The 14,426-nt window shown below is 36.2% G+C and overlaps 1 protein-coding gene across 1 annotated transcript; it reads right to left on the minus strand.

The window, feature by feature from the left end:
- Positions 1 to 3,191: 3,191 nt before the first annotated feature.
- LOC142357322 (maestro heat-like repeat-containing protein family member 1) lies at positions 3,192 to 8,501 on the minus strand. The gene has a single exon (XM_075408969.1). The coding sequence runs from the start codon at positions 8,380 to 8,382 to the stop codon at positions 3,313 to 3,315; it is 5,070 nt and encodes a 1,689-aa protein (XP_075265084.1). The 5' UTR covers positions 8,383 to 8,501; the 3' UTR covers positions 3,192 to 3,312.
- Between the last annotated feature and the right edge of the window lie 5,925 nt (positions 8,502 to 14,426).

A 14,426-nucleotide genomic window follows, 5' to 3' on the forward strand; every position in this document is an offset into this window, starting at 1 on the left:
AGTTGAGATTAGGCGCAGCCGATTTGAAACAACGACCGACTTTCAATCATTGAGGCATTTGTTAAATTGTTTCTGACCACTTACTCAACAAACAGAACCTATTGTCTTCTGAAGTAACCATTTTACCGTTTTCTTTGTTACTTCTGAATAGGGCATCAAACTGCTGTACCAAACCAGGAACTTTTAAAGAAATAGTTTTCAGCAACGAATTCGAAACATAGAGTGAATAGCACACTGTCCTTTCCATTATTGCCCGTCCTCGACCCAGCTTTGTTGTTCCATAATGTATAGCTTCCTGACATTTATCGTATTTTAAATTTAGACGAGCTATATATCTGTGGGAGCTAAATTGGGAACGTCCCATAAAATGAGTTCTTTTTTATAAGAAAAAGAAATAAAATGAAATCTATGTAACTTTAGATTCTGAGCAATGCGAGCAATCTTTTATTGGTTTTGTTATAAAGCGTTTTACTTCGTAAAAAAAATTATCACTATATGTTTCTAATTACATTGATTACAAGTACATCGATTCCCGTTAAAAAAAATTTTAGGTTGAAGTTTGCAAAAAGCTTGAATTGAAAGTTGAAATTCAGAGAAGACTTTCGGATGTTTAGTTTGTGTGGAACCATATTTTCATACTCAACTGCTCATTGTGACAAGACGAACAGTTTGGACATTACATCTAGCAAAACCTACTTTGAGGAGCGCCGGTTGAAGACTTCAACCGACAAAAAGTCAAAGTCCTTATAGTTAAGGATTCTAGTTCCTACTGAAGTAACCAGCATTGATGTAAAAAATGTTTTTCTACTTGTACTTTCTAGAGTACTCCGTTTAGAGGGCGGCAAAGTCATTGGAACATAATATAGAGTACTGATAACCCTTGTATATAAGAAATATCAGAAAATAATGTTAACTGCAAGGAAGACGCGATTTTTGACTCTTCAAATCATGCCCAACCGCTTTTCTCCTGTTTAGGACTCCTTTTTGGCTTCGTAATTCTTTGTGTGCAATTCAAAGGAGTTACCAGGAGATTTTTTTTGTATTTATATCTGTAAGATTACGAACAAAATTTGTGGTATTTCACATCGTACACCTCCACAAAATCATGGCCTCTCATTATGATATGAACCGGGTAGAATTTTTCCGCCCAAAAAGATGTAGGAGTGGGGCTGCCACGGGAAGATTTTTTTAGGAGAATGCAGAAACTCAAAACCCTTACATCTTTTTGGGCTGCAACGAGCTGCCGAGGGTGGTAAAATGATGTAAGAGCGAGGGTCCAAAAGACGATTTAACGCGCCACTGTTACATCTTTTTGCTCTGTCAGAGGGGTAGAATGATGTAAGTGTGAGGGGCTAATTGAGAAAATACCGCCAAACTCTTACATTTTTACCCCCCCCCCCTTGAAATGCCAAATAGATGTTAGAGTGGAGGTTATCTTATATTTCACTTCTCAGTCTTTTTACCCCCTCCCCCGTAGCCCATTGCAGCCCAAAAAATGTATGATTTTTGAGCTACGTTTTTGTAAAAAATCTTTCCATAGAAGAGCCACTCTTACGTCATTGTACACCCTTTGGAGCCCAACTCTTACACACATTTTACCCCCTCTCAACAAGTTACCCCAAATCTTACCCCAATTTACCCCCTTGGAAGCGCTGCGCTAATCTTACATTGTTTTAGCCCCCCAAACTCAAAGACTGACAGTTATGAACCCATAACCTCTGTACCCTCAACCGGTTCTCCTTAGCCTCCAGACCATCAATGCTTGTCCAACTCTTGACGGTCCATCTATTTGAGTAATATTTGTTAGAATTACCTCCTCGGAACAAATTATCCCCTCACTCTTACACCAATTTACACCCTCGGCAACTTAATTTTTACACCATTTTAAACCCTCTCAACAATTAATTACTCACTTTTGCATCATTTTACCCCCCTTGGCAGCCCAATTCTTAAACCATTTTAACCCCTCTTAATAAATTACTCTCCCATTCGTACACCATTTTACACTCCTTGGGAGTCTTCCCATTGTGCCTACTTTTACATTGCAACTTTTGCCAGTGGAAAAATTCCTCAAAAACTTCTTCCAATTGCAGCCCACTCTTGCCGCGCATTTTGTCCAGGGTTTAATTCCTTAAAAGACTACCCAATGCATCCCATTCGTACTTTGCAATTTTGGCCGGGGAAGGGGGGGTAATTCCACAAAAGTCCTCCCATTGCAGCCCACTCTTACATTGCAATTTTGTCCAGCGGGAGGGGAGTCCTCCCATTGCAGCCCCACCCTTACATAATTTTGTCCCCCAGACCCTCTCATGGACAAATTACGCCCATTCTAACAACATAAAGGGAGGACTTAAGGAGGACATTCGACCTGAGGAATACTGTAAGGGGATTACATGCCGACAACTAAGCCATGTCAATCAATAAATGTCCATTTATTATTCGGGAACGACCAGTACTGTGATATTGTGGTTTTGTTCGCAGATTTTAACTTTCTATAATCTCAGCTAGTTTATGGCTGCTTCTTTTCAACCAAAAACCATTTTTGTATTGAAGGGCTTGATCATCTCTCTCGCCCTCTTCAATTATGGAACTTTCAAACTTGTCCAAAAAAAACAAATGAAGGTTTTGAGCTGAACTACAGTTACCGCAAAATTACATCCGCGTGGATAATTGAAGCTGCTTTTGACATAGGCAGCGATGCTCGGTTTTTTGACATATTATTGGAGAGCTGGGTGGTGTCTTGTCGTGTTTCATGTCAGGTCTATACAGGCGGAACTACTTGAGCATCTCAGATTAAAACTTTTCCTTGTTCTTCACAGCAACTTCTCTCTGGTCAGGTTTACATCGAACAAGATGAAAGTCTTGAAAAGCTTTTGTCGCGCTCAATTTATATAATATCATTTAGCTTTCTTTCACATTCAAACTTTAAAACCAGTGGGATATTTCTTTTGCCTTCCCGACAATAGGTTATGCATCCCGTTACAAAGCATATCACATTATATAGTAAATCTATATGTGCCAATATGGTAGCTGTTGGCGGTGCAAATATTATGCACTCAGTAAACGGGGGGGGGGGGCACAAACGGATCCCTCTATTAACAGCATTCGATACTCGGGAAGATATGTCCCTGTCCTCCGAAAATTTACATACAATCCGTGCCTAGAAAACAATTTACTTGGTTATCCAAAAATCAGATTACCAAAAATTGAATTACATTAAATGGACGGGCTTGATTTGATTGATAGTCTACTCGTCAGAGAAAATAAGCGGATGAAGTTCGGAGTAATTTTCATCTTGAGGCTGCTTGTTTCTCACACAGAGCCAATCAGATTGCTAAGGAGACCCAAAGACTCTGCCGTGTATGATCGAACTAAGACATCGGGGTCCTTCAGCAACCCAGTCAACGAGTTCAACACGTGATCAATCGACACTACCTGGCGTTGATTATCTGCCAGATTTCCGATCAGAAACCCAACAAGCAATGCGCTGTTTGCTCTCAATTTAGAATATGAACTTTTGAAGAACTGGACATTAGACGTTATAAAGTAACTCAACTTGTCCGGAATTTCAGCTATGAGACTCTTGGCAACGTTGTTTAGAAACTCGCCATAATGGAATTGAGCTGGATTTTGTTTATTTGCATTTTGACAACATTGTTCAAATTTCGGTGTGTTCAAAAGAGCCGAAACTTCTTGAAGCGCATTCTTGCAGGCGTTTTGAACTGTTTCGTCATCGTCATTGACATGTAAAAGTAAAGTTGGCAAAATTGCGAGAATTTGATCAATAAATGTCGATTTTGACTCATCGGAGCAAAATTTGGTAAGAGATCCGAAAAGTTCAAACGAAGCACATCGAACCTTAAAGTCATCTTTTTCGTAACATGTTTTTATTCTCAGACATATTGTGATGAGAACGCTTCGAACAGACGGTTCATCAATGACTTCTAAGACCTTTTGCAGTCCTTTTAGACTGATCAGTGTTATTTCATTCTGGGGACTGTCTTTATCATCCAGACCCATAACTAATGCGTTTAGAACAGGAGTACTGAATCTCTTCACACTGTCTGAACCGGCATTTGCTATGTTTGTTATAGATTCTAGCGCAATTTTACGGACCTCGTAGCAGCTGTCAATTAGTTTAGCGAGCAAAATGTTCATCACAGAATCAACTAAAGCCTCTTCTTGACCTCCACACTTGTTATAAATTAACTGACCGAAAAAGGCAACTGCGCAGCTCCTTTGGTCTTCGTATACGCTATTAAGAGTGTTGAAAGCAAGTGGGACAATCTTGGGCAAATAGCTGGACAAATGTCCACAAATGACGTCAGCAAGTTTTTCAACACCTTCAAAAACCGTATCTCTTTGATCAAGAAGTTCTTGGAATATTTCACACTCTTGTATAAACGATTCTTCGTTGTTCAGTATTTCAAGTAATGATTTCAGAGCTTTGCTAGCGCTTTCACGCGGAACGATGAGACTTGTGGTTTGGCCGGAAACGTCGGCTTCTTTTTCATCGGCTGTGGGTTTTGTCTTTTTCTTCCGGAACCGGCTGGTACTAGTTGCGGGCTTCGCTGCACCACTCGCGGGTTTAAGATTCTCCGTTTTCAGGAGCGAACCAATGTTAGCTAGGAGGGCTATGAATAGTTGCGGGAATAAAGACGGTGTGACGTCACGAATATTTTCAACATCTGTTAACACCTCGAATGTTAAAGTGATGGCTAGAACCATACGCGAAGCTACTCTAGTCGAACCTTTTTCTTCATAAGGTTGCTTTGTATTCAGCAGGTCCAAAAATAGCCGTAGAACTTGAGTGGTAACGTCTGAATTAACAGAACAGAGCCCAATTATTAGTTCACGCGAGGAGGATGAGTAGGGTAGCGACTGTGAAAGGAGCAATTCTTGCGCGACAGCGTTCAAATGAGCAACCCCAAACACTTTGTACGCTTTTAGTAATCCTTGCTTCAACTTGTCATTTGATATAACGGTTTCCATTGCGCTACTGAACTCGGAAACTATCGCTGAAATATTGTGATTAAATTGGTCGCTTCGGTGTTTGAATATTCCATTTAAGGCTATACACGCCGCGGCCGAATGATTGATGTTTGAGTTTGAAATAGCGCCGAATAGTGTCAGTGTGTATTGGAGCACTTCCTGTACGTCAACCATGAATGAAACGACTTTCGAGAGATCGTTTAATTGGCTGAACGAGTTTTCAGTCGTTTCTATTGGCTCACGAATGCGGTCAAAAACCGACCAAACAGAGGTCTTAGTAGCTTCATCTGTTGGCTTCATTTGAGTCGTGATTTTGTACAAACATTCAATACACTTCAAACTCGTACTCCGAATTTCGGAATTTTCGTCGTTACAAAGTGGCAGCAAGCGTGCTAAAATTTGGCCTAGACCTTCTGCAGAAACAGCTTCCTCGGAAGTTTCGCAATTTTCAAGGAAAGTTTTAAAAATCGCCGAGCATGAATCCAAAGCGCGATGTTTCTCGACTGTGACAGTGCTGAGCAAGTCATTTTCAATGTGCCCAAAAACTTTGAACATTTGCCCGAATTTGGTCGAAAGTTTTGTCAATTCTCGAATCAAGCCATTGAACGATTCAAAAGCTTCAGCGTTTAATTTTGAGAATTCTTCATCAGTTAAAGTTCCAAATTTCTTCTTGTCTTGGTTGGTCAGATCTTCAGGTAAAGTCATTATTGATTGGGAACAAGTAGTTTCAATGTTTTCAACTTGCTCATCTGTCAATGTTGGTGTTAGCTGTGCAAGAGCTGCAAGCGCCACAAAACCCAATTGGCGGGTCGAAGTTGTCAGAACGGCCACTGGCTCTGATTGGATAATTGTGAGCAAACTCTTAATGATGTCATTGCGATTGTTAAACACGTATTTCTGCTTCAAGTGATCCTGATGCATGCTTTTGGCAAGAAGCTCAGTAGCTCTTAGGACGTTTTGACGCAAGCAAAGGTCCTTAGCTGAGGCGAAGTGGGGGTTCAAGGATTTCAAAATTGAGGCTTCCATTCTGGAAGTGATGAGGTCAATTGGAGCGTAGAAACAAACGTTACCATACGCAAGCATTACAGTTGCCTTTAACTTATCATCAACTTGTTTCACCGTTTGTTTGGGAGTCGAACTTGAAGAGCTGGACAGTCCAAATCGCTTTTTAGTTTGCTGAGGTTGATTTTCCGGAACTTTTGGTTCTTCAAGAGGCTTGCCTTTTAAAATACAGTCAAGTTTATCCAAAATTTGGTCCAGATGGGTAGCGGCGGCGTGTCCTAAACCCACTGCGAAACCTTCCCTTTGATGTTGATCTAGATGGTCAACGGTTCCCAAGATGTCTGCGACTACTTTATCAACAAGTTTTTTGCTTTGTGACTGCCGCAACACAAACCCGAGGCACTTATACGTGAAATATTTACTTTGACTGTCATTCAGGGACTGATAAAATGAGTTTAACTGACCAATTAATGCTTCGGTCAGTTCAACAAAACTCTCCTCATCGTCCCAAATAGCAAGAGTTCTATAGAAAAACTTGAGCAGTAATTCTTCCCACGCTGTTTGGTCAAATGAGTTTTCGCTTTCTTGAACTTCAAGGTAATTTACCAGTTTTGGTATCACTTTCGTCCACATTTTTTGTACGTCTTCCTCAAAAAACTCACTCAGAAGCTGCAACAATTTCATATAATTTATTCCACTGTTCGAATGTGACGCGGGATTTCCACTAAGTACAACAAGTCGGGCAAAAATTTCGATAGGTTTGGGCAAATTTACATGCTCTTCGAAGTCCACGCTGAAAATTTCTTCTTCTCCGTTTTCGATCAGCCCCTCAATTAGAAGAACGAGATTTGAGCATAAATTATGCACTGCGTGATGGCATTTTGGCAACATTAGGAACTGAATGCAATCTGGCCATAGCACAAAATTGAGAGAAGAAATGTTTGTAAACAATTTGTTGAGAACATTTTGGCATGACATAACTAGATCATTTTGCAGTTGATTGACTGTTTCTTGATCTTTTGCTTTTTTAGATTTAGCCCCGTAGTCCGTTTTTGAAGCACTGTTTATTAATATGAACTCAATTAAAGGATACGAACCCTCAGTTGAAAGAAAGTCTTGCAAAGCAATCGCCAAAATGGTCTGTGAAATGTTTTTGCGGACTTTCAAGCTTTGATCTTCTAGAATATTCTTCAACCCACTGACAATGACTCCTTTTTTATCACCTGTACTCATCATCTCCGAATCAAAATTGATCAAATGTCGCAAAATAATCAACGCAAATATTTTGTGACTTTCTTCTCTGTTATCAAATCGAGACATGACAGTTAAAAGCTGTTTTTGGTCAAACTTTTTGTTCAGGGTCAAATATATTTTGCACAGTTCTTTGAATGTTTTATTTGTAGCTAGTTCTGTCTCATTTAAGCTACATGTAATAATGAACAAAGTGTTCCAAACTTGGTCGAAAATGGCCTCAACGCCTGAGCTATTTTGAGCCACACAAGCTTCCAAAAAAGTGCCCAAAATTATTATGAGAGTTATTTGCTCCTTCGACTTTTTCAGCATATTAAATATGGTCTGCGCAATTTTTGCAATGTTTTCTTCCAGCTTTTCCAAGGGAAGCAGAAAGCAGATTTTGGTCGTCGCTTCTAGTACGGCCAGTTGAACTCTTTGATCTTTTACAGCAAACCAGTTGTTGAAAATAATGTCAAAACATGACAGAACTTCGGATTGGATTTCGTTTTTGAAGTCAGCGAATTTGTCCGAGTCGGCTGACGCGGCATCGTTGATAGCCCAACAAAACTCAGCGAGTGTTGTTGCAAACACGAACTTCATGTTATCTTGCTTGACCATTCCCAACATCGGAAGCAGAAGCCCAAACAGTCGTTTTAACTTGAGGCAACTTTGCTGGGAATGCAAAGTAGCCAGGGTGCCGAGGGTTTTTAGGGTGAAATAATGAGGCAAAGCTGCAGGGTCTAACTTGTTTTCCAGTTCTGACCAGACATTCTCAAAGTGATTGGAACTCAGGGCTACTAAAACCGCACTTGCCGCACCTTGCAGTTCTGGGACAACCTCCTTGTTGTTAACCATAACCGCAATGCTACATTCGACAATTTTACTGGCAAGGCCGGAGGTAACATTTTGTTCTTGGTCCTTTCCAGAACTTTTTTCCAGAACTTCCAAAATGGCAATTTGATGAGGTTTGGCCGACGCGCCTTTGTTGTTGAGGAAGTTACAGGCACTGAGTAGAACAGTTTGAGCGTTCGCTGAGCTGAGCTGAACAAGTGAACTTTTCGCGTTTTGCTGGACCTCCGAGCTTCTATCGCCGCAGCTCGTGTATAAGGAATTGATGACGCCGAGTAAAACTTTGTCACCTGAAGGCTCAGTCATTGTTTCTTATCACTGAATGATAGCCGATGTTGATAAAATTGGAGATTGGTTTTACGATCTCACAGTTGAATTGTGTTGTCAACAAAACTCACTGGAATTTGACACTGAAGGATGTGATTGTTTTGTTAGTTTGACAAACAATTCATCATTTGAGCTTAACATAGATGTTTTGCTACTTAATGATTTTGAAAGATTCCGTCTTAACAGAATGAAGAATCCAACGGAATTCAGATATAACTATTCGAAACAAAATATTTCTCCTGTTAAAGTCCCAGACCCTAGCCACCTCTGATCGGACTATTTGGGTCCCACACGGGTGGCATAGTGCGACCAAAATTACAAGGCCGGGAAAATTTTATAGTCGCGCGATAGTCTGGAATCTGATCAGAAACCAAATTCTGGACATATTCTGAACAATAGTCTTAGAAAAGCCTGGGCAACGGTTGCACAGAAGTCTGATTTTGAGTTCGGACTGCGAAACACAACCGACGAAAGGTTCAAACTTTTTTTTTGAAAGGTTTAATTGTTTATTTGCTTATTAGCTTATTTGCAAATTTTTCGAGGCAAGCCAGGCCGAAAATTTTTGATGATTTAGATTCTACTTACACCGGAAGGCTGGCACTAAGATAACAAAAATTAATCTATATTGGCACTTGTTAAAAAGAGAAAACCTAAAATATAAAAAAATGAAGATCTGCATGATTTTTAAGACGACAATTTTTTGTCAGAGATCTTTTTTTAAGGGATCTAAGAATTTAAGGGTTGAAAAACTTGATCTCGAGCTAAAAAAAAAATCTCTAGCGCAAGAACTGGTTTATATTACGAGTAGTAAATTGCTAAATTTTAATTATTGGATTAACAGTTTAGTTTTTGTACCCCTATTACTCTGTTTTTGTCGTCAAAAATTTAAGTATTCCGTCAATCAGCAAAGTATCGCGTTTTCAAAAATCCAGCCAGTTTTTTTTCAATAATAATTCCTATAGATCATCAGAAATCGGAGTTAATATAAAATATATTTTTTTTAAATTTACCGGATAATTTCTTGAAAAGGAAAGCTATAAAATTTAATGCTGAAATTGAAGAAATCCCAAGAATTTTTTGTAACGAAGAAGTTGAAAAACTCTGAAAATTGAAAAAAAAACTATTCAGTTCATTTTATTGTTAGTAGAAACCAGGCAATTGAAAAAATTAATTCTGCAATCAAGGTACCTATAAACCAAAAAAACTCAACCTTTTTCAAAGATAACCTTTTGTTTCTTATTCTAGAGATCTATGAATTTAGGGGGGAATTTCAGGAAAAAATTTTCTGGCGCTTGAACAAGTTCGCTTTTGGCCTAGGAAAATAATGATAGTAATAGATTTTTAATTTTTTATTTGCAAGAAAATTTTCTTTTGTAATAGCATTAAAGTTGACTTTTTTGAATTATTTGAATTTTTTTTTCGCAATTCTTATTTTTTTTCGAACAACATTTTTCAAATGAACTTGATAAAAAATAGAGAAAACTATTGAACTTGACAAAAAAATAGAGAAACCTATTGAAGTATTTTAATGATTCCTCTGTAATTTTTTTTGCTATGAAGAGGAAAAGTCGTTTATTCTTCCACATGAGCAGAATGGCCACTATTTTAATTAAAAACTCTAAAAGACACAATTTTTATTTTGAAAACGAGGAGCTCCTAAACATTCTAAACATTTAAACAATCTACTTTGTGGTTGAATTAAAGACAGAGAGATTTTTAAAACGCGGCCACATATCCTAATCTGAAAGCCTCTTAAATTAAAGAAATTTGTCTGAACAAACAGTAAGTGGGTTGGCAGATCGATGTCACGTTTTGTTGTTGAGAAATTGAAGACCAATGAATTTATATTGGTCCCACAGAAGGAGACCAAAAAGAAGAAAAACAATAAAAATAGAGAAATTTTGGGAATAGTTAAACATTTTCAGCAAAGTTGTCAAAAAATGGCACAAAACGGTCCCTGTATTATGTCTCATTTTTTCAAAAAAAAATATTACTGAGAATTTTGTTGAAAAAGAATTTCTGACGGAAAAAGCTAAAAATTTTTGTGACTCAATTTTAATCGCCGAAGTTTTAGCTATTGGAACAATAGTTTAGTTTTTGTACTCCTGTTAGTTTGTTTATTTCGTCAAAAGTTTAAGTATTCCTTCAATCAACAAAGTATTGCATTTTCAAAAATCCAGCTAGTTTTTTAAATATTAATTTCAATAGACCATCATTAATCGGGAGTTAATTAAAAAAGTTTCTTTCTAAGTTTACCGAATATTTTCTTTGATAAGTAAAGTTTTAATATTTATTGCTGAACTTCAAGCTAGCCGAAGCATTTATTGTAACGGAGAAGTAAAGAAACTCTGAAGGCAGAAAAGCCTATCCAGTGCATTTTATGGTTTGTAAAAAAACAGACAATTGAAAAAGAAATTCTACAAGCAAGCGACTTATAAACCAAAAATGCTCAGCTTTTTTCTAAAATAACTTTTTTTCTTATTCTAGGGATACATAAATTTAGGGGTGAATTTCAGGAATTTTTTTCTGGCGCTTGAACAAGTTCGCGTTTGGACTAGGAAAATAATGATATTAATAGATTTTTAATTTTTTATTTGCATGAAAATTTTCTTTTGTAATAGCATTAAAATTGACTTTTTTGAATTATTTGAATTTTTTTCGCAATTTTTATTTTTTTTCGAACAACTTTTTTCAAATGAACTTGATAAAAAATAGAGAAACCTATTTAAATTGACAAAAAAATAGAGAAACCTATTGAAGTATTTTAATGATTCCTCTGTAATTTTTTTTGCTATGAAGAGGAAAAGTCGTTTATTCTTCCACATGAGCAGAATGGCCACTATTTTATTTAAAAACTCTAAAAGACACAATTTTTATTGTGAAAACGAGGAGCTCCTAAACATTCTAAACATTTAAACAATCTACTTTGTGGTTGAATTAAAGACAGAGAGATTTTTAAAACGTGGCCACATATCCTAATCTGAGAGCCTCTAAAATTAAGGAAATTTGTCTGAACAAACAGTAAGTGGGTTGGCAGATCGATGTCACGTTTTGTTGTTGAGAAATTGAAGACCAATGAATTTATATTGGTCCCACAGAAGGAGACCAAAAAGAAGAAAAACAATAAAAATAGAGAAATTTTGGGAATAGTTAAACATTTTCAGCAAAGTTGTCGAAAAATGGCACAAAACGGTCCCTGTCTTATGTCTCATTTTTTCAAAAAAAATATTACTGAGAATTTTGTTGAAAAAGAATTTCTGACGGAAAAAGCTAAAAATTTTTGTGACTCAATTTTAATCGCCGAAGTTTTAGTTATTGGAACAATAGTTTAGTTTTTGTACTCCTGTTAGTTTGTTTATTTCGTCAAAAGTTTAAGTATTCCTTTAATCAACAAAGTATCGCATTTTCAAAAATCCAGCTAGTTTTTTAAAAATTAATTTCAGTAGACCATCATTAATCGGGAGTTAATTAAAAAAGTTTCTTTCTAAGTTTACCGAATATTTTCTTTGATAAGTAAAGTTTTAATATTTATTGCTGAATTTCAAGCTAGCCGAAGCATTTAATGTAACGGAGAAGTTAAGAAACTCTGAAGGCAGAAAAGGCTATCCAGTGCATTTTATGGTTTGTAAAAAAACAGACAATTGAAAAAGAAATTCTACAATCAAGCGACTTATAAACCAAAAATGCTCAGATTTTTTCTAAAATAACTTTTTTTCTAATTCTAGGGATACATAAATTTAGGGGTGAATTTCAGGAATTTTTTTCTGGCGCTTGAACAAGTTCGCTTTTGGACTAGGGAAATAATGATAGTAGTAGATTTTTAATTTTTTATTTGCATGAAAATTTTCTTTTGTAATAGCATTAAAATTGACTTTTTTGAATTATTTGAATTTTTTTTCGCAATTCTTATTTTTTTTTCGAACAACTTTTTTCAAATGAACTTGATAAAAAATAGAGAAACCTATTGAACTTGACAAAAAAATAGAGAAACCTATTGAAGTATTTTAATGATTCCTCTGTAATTTTTTTGCTATGAAGAGGAAAAGTCGTTTATTCTTCCACATGAGCAGAATGGCCACTATTTTAATCAAAAACTCTAAAAGACACAATTTTTATTTTGAAAACGAGGAGCTCCTAAACATTCTAAACATTTAAACAATCTACTTTGTGGTTGAATTAAAGACAGAGAGACTTTTAAAACGCGGCCACATATCCTAATCTGAAAGCCTCTAAAATTAGGGAAATTTGTCTGAACAAACAGTAAGTGGGTTGGCAGATCGATGTCACGTTTTGTTGTTGAGAAATTGAAGACCAATGAATTTATATTGGTCCCACAGAAGGACACCAAAAAGAAGAAAAACAATAAAAATAGAGAAATTTTGGGAATAGTTAAACATTTTCAGCAAAGTTGTCGAAAAATGGCACAAAACGGTCCCTGTATTATGTCTCATTTTTTCAAAAAAAAATATTACTGAGAATTTTGTTGAAAAAGAATTTCTGACGGAAAAAGCTAAAAATTTTTGTGACTCAATTTTAATCGCCAAAGTTTTAGTTATTGGAACAATAGTTTAGTTTTTGTACTCCTGTTAGTTTGTTTATTTCGTCAAAAGTTTAAGTATTCCTTCAATCAACAAAGTATCGCATTTTCAAAAATCCAGCTAGTTTTTTAAATATTAATTTCAATAGACCATCATTAATCGGGAGTTAATTAAAAAAGTTTCTTTCTAAGTTTACCGAATATTTTCTTTGATAAGTAAAGTTTTAATATTTATTGCTGAACTTCAAGCTAGCCGAAGCATTTATTGTAACGGAGAAGTAAAGAAACTCTGAAGGCAGAAAAGCCTATCCAGTGCATTTTATGGTTTGTAAAAAAACAGACAATTGAAAAAGAAATTCTACAATCAAGCGACTTATAAACCAAAAATGCTCAGATTTTTTCTAAAATAACTTTTTTTTCTTATTCTAGGGATACATAAATTTAGGGGTGAATTTCAGGAATTTTTTTCTGGCGCTTGAATTTATTCGCTTTTGGACTAGAAAAGTTTTGATAGCTGAACTCTTTCGATTTTTTTTGGAAAGTCAATAGATTTTAAATTTTTTTGTTCGCCTGCATGAAGTTTTTCTTGTGAAATAAAAAAAGTATGAAAATTGTTTTTTGATTTTTTGAGTTTTTTGCAAGTGTTCTTTTTTCTAACTGCTTTTTCAAATGATTTTGGTTAAAAACAAAGAAAGCTAATGAAAATTCTCAAAGTATTTTAATGATTCATTTGTAATTTTTTCGCCATCAAGAGGAAAGTCCATTTAATCTTTAACATGAGCAAAAGGGACACTATATTTGTTAAAACTCTTTAGAACACAAATTTTTGTTGAAAAAGGGAGCTCCTGGACGTTTAAATATTCTATTTTGTTGTTGAATTAAAGACAGACAGACAGAGAGAGAGAGAGAGAGAGAGAGAGAGAGAGAGAGAAAGAGACAGAAAGAGAGAGAGAGAGAGAGAGAGAGAGAGAGAGAGAGAGAAAGAGACAGAAAGAGAGAGATAGAGAGAGAGAGAGAAAGAGAGATAGATAGATAGAGAGAGAGAGAGAGAGAGAGAATGAGAGAGAGAGAGAGAGAGTTTTAAAACGCGGCCACATATACTGATCTGAATTCTCTAAAACCCCCGACGTTTGTCTGAATAATTATTAGATGGTTTGGCATATAGATCTCACTTTCGCGGAGAAATTGGAGACTAATGCATTCATATTGGTCCCTCAGAAAAAATAGTGAAGTTTTGGGAATAACTAAACAATTTTGGCGAAGTTTTCAAAAATTGGCACACAAGAGCGCCTGTTTTATGTCTGATTTTTCAAAATGAACGAGGAGGCTCGTCAATATGCGTTTGCACATTATGTTCCGATCGCGAAAATCTACATTTTTCACTTAATTGTCTACCAAATAAGCAAGATATAGAAAAATTAACATGTCAACTTGTCGTTCAACAAACTACTAAATGAATAAATTAATTTACCTAAGAGGGCCTATG

Source organism: Convolutriloba macropyga, unplaced genomic scaffold, assembly GCF_964194025.1.
Source record: "Convolutriloba macropyga unplaced genomic scaffold, txConMacr16.3 SCAFFOLD_1662, whole genome shotgun sequence".
Classification (NCBI taxonomy): domain Eukaryota; kingdom Metazoa; phylum Xenacoelomorpha; order Acoela; family Convolutidae; genus Convolutriloba; species Convolutriloba macropyga.

What these genes read in the sequence shown, in the direction of transcription:
- LOC142357322 (XM_075408969.1), bottom strand. Translation starts at nt 8,382, where the DNA reads ATGACTGAGCCTTCAGGTGACAAAGTTTTACTCGGCGTCATCAATTCC.